The 18285-nt window shown below is 43.9% G+C and overlaps 1 protein-coding gene across 2 annotated transcripts in view; it reads right to left on the reverse strand.

Moving 5' to 3' along the window:
- Positions 1 to 18285, reverse strand: part of SETBP1 (SET binding protein 1) — a 281599-nt gene that overhangs the window by 183390 nt on the left and 79924 nt on the right. The window contains exon 1 of one of the 2 annotated variants that reach the window (XM_081212636.1): positions 828 to 1467. The exons of the other annotated variant lie outside the window; for it this stretch is intronic. Within the exon in view, the coding sequence (XP_081068762.1) occupies positions 828 to 833 (6 nt within the window). The 5' untranslated portion in view covers positions 834 to 1467. Of the gene's footprint in view, positions 1 to 827; positions 1468 to 18285 lie in introns of those variants that run through there. 2 annotated transcript variants of the gene reach the window in all.

Here is an 18285-nt window from a genome sequence, read left to right on the forward strand (position 1 = left end):
ACTCAGCCAGATGGGCGGGGTATAAATAATAAATTATTATTATTATTATTATTATTATTATTATTATTATTATTATTATTATTATTATTATTTGCTGAAGGCACTGATAAAACACTGCAAGAAAGCAACCTTAGATGCAGCCATACAACTGCATCAAGATGCTTTGTGTGCGGTGTTTTACCAATGCACAGCAGCACATGGGTGGCTCAGTAAAACACTGCGCAAAAAGAATTTCAATGCATTAGTATTTATAAGAACACTTCAAGGTTGCTTGAGTAACTGAACATAAGCACGTAAGAAGAAACTGAAAGAGAAACTGAGGGGGGTGATGCAGGATGAAGACTTCCAATAAAGGAATGTGAATGTTAGAATTCTGTATTTCCCTATGAATTAAAGTATTTCCCTCTCCTTTGCATATCAGCCTTCCAAAGATTCCCTTCATATAACAAACCACACATAGGAACCCAGAGCAAGGGAGGGACACCCCACCAAAGGTGGCTGAAAACAGATGGTTTGGCCACATGTGCCAAACTATACACTCAAGAAGCATGTGATCTGGATAATTCTGAGCCATTTTTAAGAGAGGGGGGAATAGTGTAGCAGCTAAGAGAGAAAACTTGAACCACCAACCCACTATGTGGCTTTCACCAAGCTACTATTATCTCAGATTAAGCTCTAACACCTACAACATAGTGATAATTATACTGGCCTTTCTGGCCACTGTTGCTCTCCCTACATTATGCTGTATGAATTGCCCAACCCATGAACAGAAGGAACACGGAACACTCCAAGGCACTACAGAAACACAAAATATTAATAGCTTGTACCTGCATCAAAATACATAACTCTAGAGGTTCGCTGAGACGTCTCCTCCTCCCTTTGGGTGGAACGAAACACTGGGATGCTTTTGCACAATCATGACAGCCGCACTTGAAGCGTGTGAGTGTGAGAAGCAGCTACAAGAGCAGCAAGACCCAGGAGAGCGTCTCGGAAGAAACAATGTTCGAAAATCTGACCGGCACATTCTGTCCTGGGTTATTACATGTGATCCTCTCTGTGTACATTACGTTGCCTTCTAAATTTAGCTAAAGTCAATAGCACTCCATTAAGTCGGCTATTGCTGCTGTGGCTGCTGCTTATGAACTCAACAGGGTCCTTCTATTCCCTCTCTCAACCCACTCATGTCAAAAGTCAGGAGGGAGACAGCAATAAAAGCACTCCTGTATTCACACATAAAGGAGCACATGGCTTTGGCTTGAAAAACTGTCAGCACTGTTTTGAGTCTGTCCTTTTAATGTGGCAGGTTGTTGGGGTTTCGGTTTTTGGTTTTTAAACAGGTCTCCCCCCCCCCAAGTGTCACTAAGAATGCCTTTCAGTTTCTGATGTGTCACTTCTGAATGCAGTTAGTACAATTAAAAAAAAACAGGAGCTTGATCGTCTTGCAACCAAATGTGTTCTCCGCCCCAGGTCAACGCAGCTCTATTATTTTTACAGATCTAGCAAATGCAAATGGTTATTTTTAGGGCTATGCAAGGAGACAAGCAAAGGCTTGTTTGTTTGTTTCCTAAAATTTATAAACCGCTTGATTGTAAAATAACAACAACCCTCAAAGCAGTTTACAAAAACAATAGAACAAAAAAATTATCAGTAGAAACAGTTAATCATTTCAGAATGTCCAAAAACAATTAAATCAGTGATGAACTAAAAACAGGTAAAAAACAACAGCAACATTCTAGATATCCATTTGTCTCAACAAAATCTTTAGCAGGCACCAGAAAGAGTACAGTGAAGGTCCCTGCCTGATTTCAATAGCCAGAGAGTTCCAAAGTATACCTGAAGGAGCGCCTCCACCCCCATCGTTCAGCCTGTACACTGCGGTCCAGCTCTGAGGGCTTTCTGGTGGTTCCCTCCCTGTGAGAAGTGAGGTTACAGGGAACCAGGCAGAGGGCCTTCTCGGTGGTGACACCCACCCTGTGGAACACCCTCCCACCAGATGTCAAGGAAATAAACAACTATCTGACTTTTAGAAGACATCTGAAGGCAGCCCTGTTTAGGGAAGTTTTTCATGTTCGATGTTTTATTGTGCTTTTAATATTATGTTGGCAGCTGCCCAGAGTGGCTGGGGAAACCCAGCCAGATGGGTGGGGTACAAATAAATGATGATGGTGATGATTATTATAGGTGAGGCCACACTAAAAGAATGGTTTCTTACAAATGTGGAATGGGCATTATATAGCACCTGCAACACAGCCAGTGCCACAGAGTGGAACTATTGGGGTAAGGCACTCTCATAGGGAAAATGTTCCCAAGCTGCTGAAGGCTTTATATACTAACAGTAACATCTTGAACCTGGCCTGGTTGCAAACCAGTGGGCAGTGCCAAGCCCGTGAGCACAGGTGTTTTATCCTTGCTCCTTTCAGAAATCATGTTGCAGCACTCTGCACTAACTGTAACTTTCAGATAAAGTGCAAGGGAAGCCCCACATACAGCACATTGCAGCAATCCAACGTATGAACTAGCACGGCCAGGCTTTCACGGTCCAGGAATGGTCACAGCTATTATGGCAACTGCAGCTGACAAAAGTCACTTCTGAGTGACACAGGAGAAAATGAGCAAATAGGGCACAAATTCTCCTCTTATCAAGGAAACACTGATAACCTTTCAAGGAGCCTCAGAATGCAGCTGGAAGACTACTGTTTTTGATGGCTTAGAATATTGTAATTTCAGGAGTTTGACGGCTAAAGAGCATAGTATCTTTGACTGCGTCAATTGGGTGAAGGAGCCCTCCATCATGTTTAGACCACTGGTCTTCAACTGGACTCATTACTAGGCTGTGGCCTGTTCTAAGTTGCATTGCAACAACACATCTATCAGCATACAAATATGTGGTAAATAAATAAGAAGAAAGAAACAGATCCCCAAATGTATGTTCTGGGTTAAAGGTGGGTCTGAAAATGCCCACCTTTAGCCCAGAACATAACTCTGAAGGGATCTCCCTGGGCACAGGCCTCCTGAGCAGAAAACAACAGTGCAAAGAGCATCAGGAACAGCTGAAAACCAAATGCGATGCCAAGAAGCGGCACACCCAAGCCTTTCGCAGAAGGCTGGGACTGACATTAATATCAATTCAGGACATCTGCAGTTTCTGAGCATTTCCAGCAGCCTCAGCGTCTGCAAAATGGCTCTCGCTGGATCCCGCCTTTTCCGTTCCTTTAGGAAACTCAACACCTTCCCGTCTGAGCGAGCCAACTTCTTTTGTGGCCAGACAAGGAAAGAACCCTGATCCATGCCTGTCAGGTAGCTGGTCCTGTTTTTCTAGTTAAGCATTAACATTTAACGAGATTGGCCTGCAACTGCTCGTTAGTCTGCAGCGCTTGGGCTAATTAATATATCACCAGGAGAGCCAGTCAAAAGGAGGATAGGGCTGAGGAAGTCTGAAAGAGCTAAACCTATCATAATATTTGCTGGGGTAGGAGGGAAGGAAGGAAAGTCTTGGGCAGAAAGGTTTGAGTGTATCCACCTCTGTGTCTCATCAAACACACACACACACACACACACACACACACACACACACACACACACACGGCTTCCATTCCCAAGCTTACTGCCTAAGGCAGGACTAGCCAACACTCCAACACTGATACTCTACAGATGTTACTGGGCTCTCATTATGGGTCTAGAGACCCACAGAAGCTGAAAGGCACTATGTTGGCTACTCCTGAGCCAATGGATGCCACAGTTATTGCAATGGCTCTGGGGGGAAAGTCAGGATCACCCAGTTTCAGCAAAGCATATTCAATACCAAACAGAGATCCATTTATGAAGCAAATGTAGCCATTCCACAAGCCAGGAAGACTACCCACAGCCCACTTTCCATCCAATTCAATCTGACCCAGAAGTGTTCTCCTTATGTTCTTGTCAAGTTTAGGGGCCCTATCAGATTTACTTTTGATCAAGGAAGACAGTGGCGCTGTGGGTTACACCACAGAGCCTAGGACTTGCTGATCAGAAGGTCGGCGGTTCGAATCCCCATGACAGGGTGAGCTCCCGTTGCTCAGTCCCTGCTCCTGCCAACCTAGCAGTTCGAAAGCACCTCAAAGTGCAAGTAGATAAATAGGTACCGCTCTGGCGGGAAGGTAAACGGCGTTTCTGTGCGCTGCTCTGGTTCGCCAGAAGCGGCTTAGTCATTCTGGCCACATGACCCGGAAGCTGTACGCCGGCTCCCTCGGCCAATAAAGCGAGATGATCACTGCAACCCCAGAGTCGCTCACGACTGGACCTAATGGTCAGGGGTCCCTTTACCTTTACTAAGGAAGACAAATGATGGATCGAGTGTCCACACTAAGTTCAGCGTAAATCTGATGGGAGTGTGTTCCACATTTCATTTCGTTTGGTCTGCCTTGAATCTTCATTGGATGCACCAACAAGGAAACCAAAGGAAACATCAGCATACTGCAAACGGCAAATGAAAAGGTCTCAAACATCATTAAGAGACATTAAAGACACAGGAGAGCAGGGCAGTCTTCACCTGGAGCCAGAATATAATGAATAAGTCACGTGTGTCTAGGGAGGAGTTTCCAAAATTTGGATGGCACATCTGAATGGCCCTTTCTGCAGCAGACGATTGCCTCACCACTGAAAGCAGATCTCAACTACTGGGTAGGTTTATTATTATTATTATTATTATTATTATTAATAATAATAATAATAATAATAATTTTATTTATACCCCACCCTCCCAGGCCAGAGTCAGGCTCAGGGCAGCTAACACCAGGAAAATTACAATAAAAACATAATGGGGGGAGGGAGAGATAATTTACTGGTAAAATACAGGTTAAAATGCAATTTAAAATGCATTTTAAAAGTAGCCCATGGATCAAAACCTTAAGGGGGGGGGGGACATAAGGGTCAAACTGAGTCCAAACCAAAGGCTAGGTGGAACAGCTCTGTCTTGCAGGCCCTGCAGAAAGTCCCGCAGGGCCCTGGTCTCTTGTGACAGAGTGGTCCACCAAGTCGGGGCCAGTACTGAAAAGGCCCTGGACCTAGTTGAGACCAATCTAACCACCTTGTGACTTGGGACCTCCAAAGTGTTGTCATTTGTGGACCTTAAGGTCCTCCACGAGGCATACTAGGAGAGGCGGTCCCATAGGTACGTGGGTCCTAGACCGTGTAGGGCGTTATGTGGGAGAAGGCTGACTTTCAGATTATCCAGATTCCCAAGTCACTAAGAGCATAAGACCAGCATATTGAACAGAGCTCAAAAACAGAAGCACACGTCTCACTGAAAGCTACACACAGCATCTGTATTCAGATGCTCATCCAATTCAGCTGCAGGTGTTTCAAGCAAAGATAGCAAAGACACTCCATGGAGCATCTGGGGATATCTGAGACAACAGGGTGGAAAAACAGAAAACTCCACAGAAATAAAGGGCCAGGTTTCACACACCCTTAAAAGACGTCTAGAGAAACAGAACTTTCATTCTTCTCCAGGTAAGATGCTGAACGCCGAAGGAGCATACGAGATGCTTATGCTGCAAATACATGAAAAGAAAACCGCTTAACGACGCAGATGCTTTCGGCTTTTTCTGGCAATTTGTTGGATTTTTGGAGACGAAAGGCATCCTCTGCGCAGGAGCCGTCATCATTAGCTGTGCCAAAAACCTGAATTCAGATAAAGCAGCCACTAGGAATGCAATCAACTAAATTAGCTAAAAAGCAACACCATGGCAACCACTCGCCAGCTCCATTCCAGGAAAATAGCGACAAGGCTGGCTGGGAATGAACTCCTTTAGTGATGAGAAGTCTTCATCTTGCAAACGGAATCTGCAGAAACCGAAGGGGCTTTGGAGAAGGGTTTTGTTACCCTTGCGTCCCAATCCATGCCACTATAGTGTGCTAATGCACCAAATGTTTTTTCTTTCCTACCTTGCACAATTCTACCAGTTCTGGCTTCCTTCCATTTGAAATACTGGAAAGCAGCACCAGTGTGGGCAACCAATGGCTTGGCTTAGTATAAAGCTGATTCCTGTACAATACAATAAAACCGTATTTTTCGCTCTATAACACGCACCAGACCATAACACGCACATAGTTTTTAGAGGAGGAAAACAAGAAAAAAATATTCTACATGAAATAGTGGATATATGATTTTTGTGGTTCATGCTGTGGCCACAGACATGTGATCTGACAGTGAGTTTGGAGTAGCCCAATGCAAAAATCCTGAGGATCCATGTGGATCCATGCTTTGTAACCACGGAGGAGGGAAGGAAGGGGAACCATGGATCCTCTGCTCACGACTGCAGCAGATCACCACCCGCAGGCATTCCCTCCATAACACGCACAGACATTTCCCCTTACTTTCTAGGAGGAAAAAAGTGAGTGTTATGGTGCAAAAAATACGGTAGTTGCTAGTCAGGAGAAGAAGCAAGGAGGCAGATCACTGAAGCCCTGACTGATGGAGCCGGAAGGCACTCCCCGCATCCTTTCAAACCTACTTCATAGCCTTGACATCTAGAAACTTGCTTTTAAAAAGGGAAATCAAAGAATTAAAATGGAGATTCTCGAAAAGCAGAATTTGCGCCCATCCTTTGCCTTATCAGGGCTCAATTCCCGCAGAATTAGATCAAATGACAGGAAGGATTCGAAACCTGCGGGACCAGAGATTCACAGAAGATTGGAAGAAATATACGAACTATTTGAAGAGCAACTGTAATCAACAAATTACGCTAGTCGGACTACAGGAAGTTTTGTAAGGAGGAATATATGAAATATTGCAAAGAAAATAAAGAAGAGAGACATTAGTTGTGATACTTAAATGTAATAGTGAAAGTAAGAAATGTAAATTAAGTGGGAAAGATTGGAAAATTTTGAGATGTGATTGACGGAAGTCAAAAAGTTGTGTAATATATAAAAGTATGTTTTATAATTGTTGAAAATATGTATGTATATATATATATATATATATATATATATATATATATATATATAGGCTCAATTCCAAGGGTTCTCTCCCTGCATTTTAGCCTTTGTATTGCAGTGACATTAGAATGTGGAGAAGAGTGACTAGTGGGGTGCCACAGGGTTCTGTCTTGGGCCCGGTCTTATTCAACATCTTTATCAATGACTAGGATGATGGACTCAAGGGCATCCTGATCAAATTTGCAGATAACACCAAACTGGGAGGGGTGGCTAACACCCCAGAGGACAGGATCACACTTCAAAACGACCTTGACAGATTAGAGAACTGGGCAAAAACAAACAAGATGAATTTTAACAGGGAGAAATGTAAAGTATTGCACTTGGGCAAAAAAAAATGAGAGGCACAAATACAAGATGGGTGACACCTGGCTTGAGAGCAGTACATGTGAAAAGGATCTAGGAGTCTTGGTTGACCACAAACTTGACATGAGCCAACAGTGTGATGCGGCAGCTATTAAAGCCAATGCAATTCTGGGCTGCATCAATAGGAGTATAGCATCTAGATCAAGGGAAGTAATAGTGCCACTGTATTCTGCTCTGGTCAGACCTCACCTGGAGTACTGTGTCCAGTTCTGGGCACCACAGTTCAAGAAGGACACTGACAAACTGGAATTTGTCCAGAGGAGGGCAACCAAAATGGTCAAAGGCCTGGAAACGATGCCTTATGAGGAACGGTTAAGGGAGCTGGGCATGTTTAGCCTGGAGAAGAGGAGGTTAAGGGGTGATATGATAGCCATGTTCAAATATATTTAAAAAAAGGATGTAAGAAGAGCCTGGCTGGATCAGGCCATTGGCTCTTCTAGTCCACCATCCTGTTCTCACATTGGCCAACCAGATGTCCCTTTCCCGGGAAGCCCGCAAGGAAGAACTGAGTTCCAAGGTACTCTCTTCCATCCTGCCATTTCCAGCAACTGATATTCCGAAGCATTGCGGCCTCTGACTGTGGAGACACAGCACAGCCACTGCGCCTCATAGTCAACAATATCCTTATCCTCCACAACTTTGTCTAACCCTCTTTTAAAGCCAACTTACCTCTTGTGGGAGCAAGTTCTGTAATTTTACTATATGCCAAATCTAGCCAAAAACTGAAGGCAAATCTGACAGCACTGAAACTGCTAAAGACGTACCTCCAAGCTTTGCACTGTGAGATATATGATTTTATTTTATTTTTGCAGCTGGGCAAGGCTCTGTGTTGAAGGTTGTTGAATGCTTCAGTCACACGCACAGTTTGAAGTTTGTGCATCATGGACTACATCAGTGGTGCTAGCCAATCCTTCCCTGTATATTGCATTTTGCATTTTATCGTTTCTTTAAATCACTTCAGGACTCTTCCTTGTTTGCGTGAAGCAATAAATAAATCTTATAAGTCAAGCTTAACTTTAAAAACGGCTTCCTCAATTAAGACACATGGCTATTGTGTTAACAAATGAGCAATAACTATGCCCCACCATTAATCCATGATAATCTGGAAAAGTCTAGGCATTGGTTGTGGGTATGTCTCAAAAGCAACAACTGGCTGCAGTAGCAATTAAAAGGGGCGAGGTCTCCAATTTTTGCCACAGTCATAATCCATGCAACATTATTGCTACAAGAAGCAACAGAATCATCACCACACAAACAAGAAGCAACACTACCAATGAAAAGACAAAGGAAGGCATTTAGACTAGCAAGTAGTGAACATAAATTTTGGTTTGAGGAATCTCTGCCCCATTTTCACCAATTGACAAGGGAGGGCTTAGAGAAGCAGATCTGAGCTCCTGATAAGCCTGAGAGATTCAGAGAGAGTCTAAATGGTATGAAATATCTGAGGCATCTCATCACTCACTAAATAAACAAAACCTTAAAAGGATTATTAGGAATAGAGGTGGTGAAAGGGCAACCCCAACAGGTTCGTTCTCTCCTCTCTCTCTCTCTCTCTCTCTCTCTCTCTCTCACACACACACACACACACACACACACACACACACACAACACAACACAAACACACACCTTACCTTCTTCACAAACCAGTCCTGCCTCTGGAATGTGAAATCCTAGTGCACCAGCTGCAAGCAGGGCTAATCTGAAGGAAAGGTCACAGAAGGTATGTGTCCAGCACTCACTTTGAAACGCCCTACAAGGAGAACTCTGTTTCTTTTCTCTTTTTTTGCTCACATTCTTTCCGGCAGAACAATCCTCTCTCACCAGCAGAAGTTTCAGCGAATGTCATAATGCAGTTGGGATTTCCAAAGCACTTTCTACAATGTATCCCTTCAGAATTACCGAAAGGAGAGGTAAGGTAAAGGTAAGGTAAAGAACCCCTGGACAGTTAAGTCCAGTCAAAGGCTACTGTGGGGTTGCGGCACTCAATTCGCTTTCAGGCTGAGGAAGCCGGCGTTTGTCCACAGACAGCTTTCCAGGTCATGTGGCCAGCATGACTAAACCACTTCTGGCTCAACAGAAGCCAGAGTGCATCGAAACGCCATTTACCTTCCCGCTGCAGTGGTACCTATTTATCTACTTGCACTGGCATGCTTTTGAAGTGCTAGGTTGGCAGGAGCTGGGACAGAGCAACAGGAGCTCACCTCATCGTGGGGATTCAAAACGCCAACCTTCTGATCAGCAAGCCCGAGAGGCTCCTAGTCATACTAAGAGTAGGTCCACTGAATTTAATGAACTTTTGTTTCAGTGCCACCCACTCCCAGCATGTTGGATTAGGTCTGGGGGGGACCTGGGTTCAGATCTTAACTCAGTTACCAGCTGCGATTATTGAGGCCTTTGAGGGGACCGTTTACCATGTCTCCTGGCAACCCCAGGAATTCCCTAGCAGGTCCCAACCCTCACCAGTGGGATTCTCAGAAGTGTTTCATTTTTTTAAAAAGGATCTTTATTAAAATTTTCAAGATATTACAAAATGAAAAAAGAAAAAAGAAAAATACAAAAAAAACACAGTTTAAAACAACTCAATCTTTCCATTACTTATTTTTCATTAGCTTGTTTCCCGGACCTCCTCGCGCCTCCCTTTTTTGTATTCCAGTTCAGTTTGTTAGTTCAGCAAATCCTTCCCCTCTTTATTTATCCTAATCTTTAATCTTAAAATATTGTGACATTAATTTTTTACCTATTAGTAATCCATTTTTCATATTCCCTTGTAGTATTACAGCAAAAACCACTTAATTTCTATCCAACATCATTCTAGCATTCATTAATTTTACAATATTTCTGTAAATAGTCTTTAAACTTTTTCCAATCTTCTTCCACCGACTCTTCTCCCTGGTCTCGGATTCTGCCAGTCATTTGTGCCAATTCCATATAGTCCATCACCTTCATCTGCCATTCTTCCAGAGTGGGTAAATCCTGTGTCTTCCAGTACAGTGGTGCCCCGCAAGACGAACGCCTCGTGAGACGAAAAAATCGCAAAACGAAAGGTTTTTTCGTTTTCGAGTTGCCTCGCAAGACGAATTTCCCTATGGGCTTGCTTCGCAAAACGAAGCTTGCCCCGCAAGGTCCGGGAACAGTGCTTCTTCCCCGCTGTCCCCGGACCTCTTGAAGCAAGGGGCGGCGGGGAGAAGCGATCTTCTCCCCGCCGCCCCAGGTCCGGGGACAGCGGGAAGCGCTTCCTGCTGTCCCCGGACCTCTTTTGAAGCAAGGGGCGGCAGGGAGACGATAGAACGAATTAATTTCGTCTTGCGAGGCATCACTGTACTTTGCAATAAGTATTCTTGCTGCTGCTGTGGCGTACATAAAAAAAGTTCTATCCTTCTTTAACACCAATTGGCCGACTATGCCCAGGAGAAAGGCCTCTGGTTTCTTCAGGAAGGTATATTTAAATACCTTTTTCATTTCATTATAAATAATCTCCCAGAAAGCCTTAATCCTTGGGCACGTCCACCAAAGGTGAAAGAATGCACCTCCAGTTTCTTTACATTTCCAACATTTATTGTCGGGCAAGTGATAAATTTTTGCAAGCTTGACTGGGGTCATGTACCACCTGTATATCATTTTCATAATATTCTCTCTTAAGGCATTACATGCCATAAACTTCATACCTGTGGTCCATAACTGTTCCCAGTCAGCCATCATAATGTTATGTCCAACATCTTGTGCCCATTTAATCATAGCAGATTTCACAGTTTCATCCTGAGTGTTCCATTTCAACAGCAAGTTATACATCCTTGACAAAATCTTTGTTTTGGGTTCTAACAGTTCTGTTTCCAATTTTGATTTTTCCACCTGGAATCCAATTTTTTTATCCAAATTGTATGCCTCCATTATTTGATAATAATGAAGCCAGTCTCGCACTTTGTTTTTTAATTTTTCAAAACTCTGCAATTTCAATTTGTCTCCCTCTTGTTCCAGAAGTGTTTCCAGGGGACTCTGCCTACTCCTTAAGGTCAACAACCTGTGGGGTGTCTCTTGTTCATCCACAGAGGACACCATGTCTGGTACCAGGTCATGGACCAGACATGGAACCTCAAGCACAATAATCAGGTGCTCTACCACTCTTGCCTGCTTCCCAGAGGGACCCTGAGTCTCTCCTGCCAAGAGGGAGAGCCTTCTCCATGGGAGGAAACTTTAGACCTCAAACAAGGTCTTTATAACATCATGAAACTTGGCTGCTGGCTCCCACACTGGAAGAGGGCCTGTCTTCTTTGTGTCTCCAGTGTTATCGGTTTGTGTATGGGCTCCGTCCCCAAAGAGAAGAATCTAAATTACACTCAAGAGCATTTATTTGCTCCTTGCCCAGTGCTACGTGCCATCGCGATAAAAACTGACAGCACTTTGAAGCCTGTAAACTGACTCCTAGGTAACTGCTCAGAGTTTCTCCCTTCCCTCCCACACTCCAAGCATCCCCGCATTTGATGTTCTCTCCCCGAGCTAATCAGATAAAGGATCGGAAACTCGAAGCTACTGAGAGCGGTGGCAGGACAGTCTCAGCGTGACAGCTGAAGGAGCCGGTCGCATTTCACTGACATACTCAATTGCTCCAGTAAATCGAGTGGAAGTCAATACACTCCCTTCTTCAGATCTCCTGTGTGTATGTACACAGCTTGATTCTCTCCAGCCCAGCCTTTGCCAACCAGGTGCCCTGCAGATGGAGGAAGAAAAACACCCAGGGAGGCTGCTTTCCATAATGCGGGCAGCAAGAGAGGCAGGTAAAGATGAGACCAGGGCCTACTCTTTTCAGACTGTCCCCACCCTGACAAAGTCTCCAGATAAAGAAAGACATGTCCCTCAATCTATCCAATGCATGCTATTTAAATTTGTGGGCAGGATTAGGCTTCTGAGCCTACAGATGTCAATGCCTATGCAGATGGTGACAGCAGCCACGGAACTAAAAGACACCTGCTTCTTGGGAGAAAAGCAATGACAAACCTAGACAGCATCTTAAAAAGTAGAGACATCACCTTGCCAACAAAGGTCCGTATAGTAAAAGCTATGGTTTTCCCAGTAGTGATGTATGGAAGTGAGAGCTGGACCATAAAGAAGGCTGATCGCTGAAGAATTGATGCTTTTGAATTATGGTGCTGGAGGAGACTCTTGAGAGTCCCATGGACTGCAAGAAGATCAAACCTATCCATTCTGAAGGAAATCAGCCCTGAGTGCTCACTGGAAGGACAGATCCTGAAGCTGAGGCTCCAATACTTTGGCCACCTCATGAGATGAGAAGACTCCCTGGAAAAGACCTTGATGTTGGGAAAGATGGAGGGCAGAAGGAGAAGGGGACGACAGAGGATGAGATGGTTGGACAGTGTTCTCGAAGCTACCAGCATGAGTTTGACCAAACTGTGGGAGGCAGTGAAAGACAGGAGTGCCTGGCGTGCTCTGGTCCATGTGGTCATGAAGAGTCGGACACGACTAGACGACTAAACCACAACGTGCCCTATGAGAATCCCTCTGAGCATGATGCAGTGCAGAGGGTCCAAGTCGCACATGTGATTACATAGGGTTGCCATATTTCAGAGTCAGAGCACTGGTCTATCGAGCACAGTATTGCTTACACTGGCTGGTAGTGACTTTCTGTGGTTTTGGCCAGGGCATCTGTTGAAAATCGAACCTGCATGTAAAGCAGTGAAGCAGCTGCAGCAGCTGCGATTTCCACACAATCTTCCCAAAGATGGATTATTCAGAGATCTCTGGCAAAGTCCATTTAGCAACCAACTGAAGTCCGTCTCTACCCAAAAAGAGGGTGAGAGGGAAGCTTTTTAATGTACCACGAAGGAAGAATCGAGCGAATGAGAAACTTCTCCTCACCATACCGAACGAGGGGGGAAAGAAATACTTCGGTAATGACGGTTTGCCAGAATCAACAAACGTCAACTGCCAACTCAGCTGTACATTGACAAGCCAACACCTTACTGTCTGGGCACCCACAAGGCCTCCTTTCCCGCCCACCAAGTCTGGGGTCGGAGTGTATTTTAGCATACATTACCTCATCAAAACTGGATTGGGAGCTCTAAAAGCAACAAAACAAACTTTGTTCATGGCGGCAAACTCGGTTTGGGTCTCTCTCAACAGATCTTTGCCCCCTGTTCACACTTCATACATTTTCCCCCTCTGTGGCACCTTCTGAATCTTTACCCACAGTATTTTATATGCCAGTCCAGTTAATTTTTCATTTCTAAAAAAAAAACAAAAAAACACAACCACAAAATAAATCCCTCCCCGAGCCATTTTTCTTCCTCACCCACATTTCCTCCCTTCTCCTCTCCCTCTGCAATTCCAAAGTTAGCTGCATAAAAACTATTCATAGAGCAAGCATGGAAAAGCCGCCGTAAATGTGGAGGAAGAAAAACACACACCGCCAACATTTACAATAACTTCATAGCCAGCGCAGTAAACATTTATCTTTAGATGAGGCACCCGAGAGAAATGTGTGCCAAACTACATGTTAAATTAAAGCCGTATTTTTGAATTGCATATTCTGTCAGGGCTTTAAATAGGCTTTTCCCTCCTCCTTCTTTTTTGCAGTGTGAATGTTTGGGGGGGTGGAGTACAAGTGTGACTGTGGCCCTGCAAATATGCACCACGTTCCTAAAGAAACTGCTCCCCCCAAGAAAAGAAAAACACAAGTATTTGGGCACAAGAGGAAAAATAACGTTGGCCTGGCAGCATCTTGGAAGAAGAGGGGTTTTTTTGTCAGTATGGTGGTGCAGGGAGAAAGGTTTACCACTTTCTAGGGGGGTAGCCACCTTAAAATGCAGAGACATCACCTTGCCAACAAAGGTCCGTATAGTTAAAGCTATGGTTTTCCCAGTAGTGATGTATGGAAGTGAGAGCTGGACCATAAAGAAGGCTGATCACCGAAAAATTGATGCTTTTGAATTATGGTGCTGGAGGAGACTCTTGAGAGTCCCATGGACTGCAAGAAGATCAAACATATCCATTCTTAAGGAAATCAGCCTTGAGTGCTCAATAGAAGGACAGATTGTGAAGCTGAGGCTCCAATACTTTGGCCACCTCATGAGAAGAGAAGACTCCCTGGAAAAGACCCTGATGTTGGGAAAGATGGAGGGCACAAGGAGAAGGGGACAACAGAGGACGAGGTGGTTGGACAGTGTTCTCGAAGCTACCAACATGAGTTTGAGCAAGCTGTGGGAGGCAGTGGAAGACAGCAGTGCCTGGCGTGCTCTGGTCCATGGGGACACGAAGAGTCAGACACAACTAAACAACAACAAAGGGGGGGTAGCTGGATATTACACTCACCAAGGGGAACAAATTTCCCGCTCCTGGGTCACACCCACACCATGCAGTCAAAGTACATGGCTTGACCCAAAAGAATTCTGGGAACTGTAGTTTATCCCAGCACTCTTAACAAAAGGGCATGAAAACACAGCCTGGCTATCCCATGAGCCTCTGCACCAACTGTTGAGGCCTGTGGAGATTTGGAATTTGAGCAAAGACATTTGGAGGGAGCGATTGTGGTGGAATTTGGCATCTGGTCACTGCTGCTGGTTGTTGTTTTTAAGAGTTTCCCAAGGGTTTCCAGAGGTATAGAAGGTGTTTGCAGGCTTTTCACTTAAATGCAACGTACCTTGGAATGAAATCCTCGCGTAAATAAGGAGTTGCCTGTACGTAGTTGCTATACTTCAAGAAGTAAATATCCGGACACAATAAGTTGTTGGGGAATAAGTTTTAGGGAAAGTCATTAGGAGGGGAGTAGTTGTTGAGCTTTTCTTGGAAAATCGCCCTAAGAAAATTGTTGAGTTTTTTGGGAACGTTTCAAGGAGCCCAGACATTTTGCCGATTTCCCAAAATCCCCCCTCCCCAAGAATCCCAGAAAATCCAGATGTATGACAACGCTACCTTTACGGGCTTCTACCAAAAGCCTTCTATGCCATCTAAAGAGCGTTGATGAGAGGGACTTTCCCTTTTACTTTAAATAAGGGGGCAGATCTGCATGGAGATCTCTTTGAACACAAAATATCTAATCCAGCACAAAATGGCAACTGGGAACAAATGGCTCGTGAAGACTCCATGCTCCTCACTGAAGTGTGACTTCTCAGAAAACTTTGGGTGGAGACTGGGGGTTCTTCAGCTCCACTATGAAGACTTCCGCTTAAGCATGGATTAGGCATGGAGGAACGCAACTCCCGATGACAGTACAGTACGGCGATCAATAGGCTTTGGCTGGTGAAGTCATCCCTGAAATTTTACACCCTCAACAATCCCCGGTCATGGCCAGAAAGGCTGCAAGCGCCACGCTTCCGCCTACCCACGTATTCCTCTCTGACGTGAACCAAACAATTTCGAAAGTGAGAGGAAGGAAAGTCAAGTGCCGGGGCTCGATCTAGATTTGTTCAGACGGTTTCCGACTGTGTGATCTCTTGAACTTTTTGCGCTTTAGTGGTTTTCTTACTGACAAGCGGAAGAATGTAACCAGGAACTATATAAGAAAGGTCAAGTCAATCTTCTTGGACTCCTTTGCATGCCCTGTTCGCCTTGAATAAATAGCAAAATATACTGTACCTGCATGCAGAACACACATCCTCGCTCCCATTTTGGATCTCAACAGCTACTTATTTGAACAGCTTGATATATTTGTTTAAGTCTTTCCCAGCATCCCTGATTCTCCCTTTTTTTAATAGAAAGTAAAATCACAAGCCAGTAAATCACAAGGTATTCCAGCACATGTTAAAAATTGTCATTTTTGATTATTGATTTTTAAAAAAATATTATTTGAATTAGCTCTTCTTGCACTCTGCTACTTTTACTTTTCAATAAGCTCCTTCAAGGGTCAAGCAATATTACCCTCACAAGAACTGTTGTTCAGGTCAAAAGTGTTAATCAGGTTGGCTCCAGATTCAAATCTTCTCCTCAAACTGGATTCAAGCATTCGTTCACACACACTACTAAAAAACCCACCACACCACCTTTATTTAGGTTTGATTTCCTGCCAACACCACATTGCCACTTCCAACTTTGTCCTGCGCTAGCCAAAATCAGGGTGGGTGGGTGTTGCTTTCAAGATTTCCAAAGAGCCAATGAAGTTAATTTATAATGCAATTACAGGTTTAAGGTTCATGGTTTACCTAAGCTTTGGGTTTTTTACTCATTATCCAGCTGGCGAAGCAAGGAAAACACAGCGCTATTAACAAAAATGTCAAATACTTTCCACCTCCATTTTTTTTAAAAAAACTCACATAAAAGCTGAAGACAAATTTTTACAAGGATGAAGACAATTATTTTCTTCTCAGGAGGTCTGAGAAACTGAAAATGAAGGTGGAAGATGGAACACAGCTGAATGTAAACAGTTTTTGAAGAGAAGATCTTTTAAATTACCAACTTTCAGTCTCATTATAATAACAGGCTTAAGGCCAATTAATAGGCTCAGTTGAACTAGTAATTTTGAGAAGGAAGTATATTTACTTTGGGAGAGAAAAACACCTGGCAGATTCACATTTTGACTTCAGACAATTTGAAAGGAAATTCCCTAAGAAGTATCAGGCTTCCACAAACTTGAAAGTGGAGATGGAGCCCACAACTTTTGGAAACAGCAGAATTTTCTCTCATTCCACTGGAGTTGAATTAGCCAAAAGTTAAGTGAAAAGAAACAACAATATGGTGACAAAGTGAGTATCCTGCTTTCCACCTCAGGACTTTCATAATAATCTAGAGTGCTACCTTTCTGTATGGGAAGTCCATGTGAGACACAGCTTGGAGACAAAATCATTTGTCTGCCAGAGCAATCCATGCAGTGGCCAAAGTACCAATGTTGTGGGGAAATATCTAGCTTTTCTGAATCATTGGTGTTGTCCCCACAAAAAGCAGCCATATTAGTTAAGGTAAAAAATTGTCCAGTAGCACCTTAAAAGGTAAAGGTAAAGGGCCCCTGACAGTTAAGTCCAGTCGCAGAATAATCTGGGGTTGCAGCGCTCATCTCGCTTTTAGAGACCAACTAAGTTTGTTCTGGGTATAAGCTTTTGTGTGCATGCACACTTCTTCAGATACCTTAGTTCAGGTGTAGGCAACCTAAGGCCTGTGGGCCGGATGTGGCCCAATCACCTTCTAAATCCGGCCCACGGATGGTCCGGGAATCAGTATGTCTTTATATGAGTAGAATGTGTGCTTTTATTTAAAATGCATCTCTGGGTTATTTGTGGGGCATAGGAATTTGTTCATTTTTTCTCTCTTCAAAATATAGTCTGGCCTACCACATGGTCTGAGGGACAGTGGACCAGCCCCCTGCTGAAAAAGTTTGCTGACCCCTGCCTTAGGTGGTTTCTAAGCTGCTACTGGACAATTTATTTATTTATTTATTTTTATTTCGACGATGTCAGACCAACACAGCCACCTTCCTGGATCTAGTTAAGGTAAAACTTCCATTGTGATACTCTCAATGTCTGATGTGATATGCAGCAAGCATAACCATTACATTCAACTATAGGGAGAGAAAAAGATGCCACAGAGCACACCAACTCATTCAAAGTTACATCTCAGTTCCGATGTTGGTGGTGCCCAACCATGAGATCACATGGTACTTCTACCTGGTGTAGAGAGCTTTTGCAGCAACTGCAGCTGTCCCCAGGGACCACCACTTTCCCCTAAAAATAATCACCATTTCACGACTAAGGATTATGTCATTCACAGCACTTCTGTAACATTGGTGACATGGAGAAACCATCACACATAAGCCATGTCACATTACAGAGGTAACAAATGGATCCGCCTGAAGCAACTGTCATGCATGCATGAGATCCCAACCAGTTTCTCAGCTGGCTTCATGCATGTGATGAACTAAGACCCTGCTCAGTAAATCTCATGCTACCATTGACCATTTTGTCTCTAAGGGGCTACCACATTTTGAGTACCGTAGTTCTAGAAGTC

The sequence above is a fragment of the Podarcis bocagei genome, assembly GCF_964188305.1.
Source record: "Podarcis bocagei genome assembly, chromosome: 11".
NCBI lineage: Eukaryota > Metazoa > Chordata > Lepidosauria > Squamata > Lacertidae > Podarcis > Podarcis bocagei.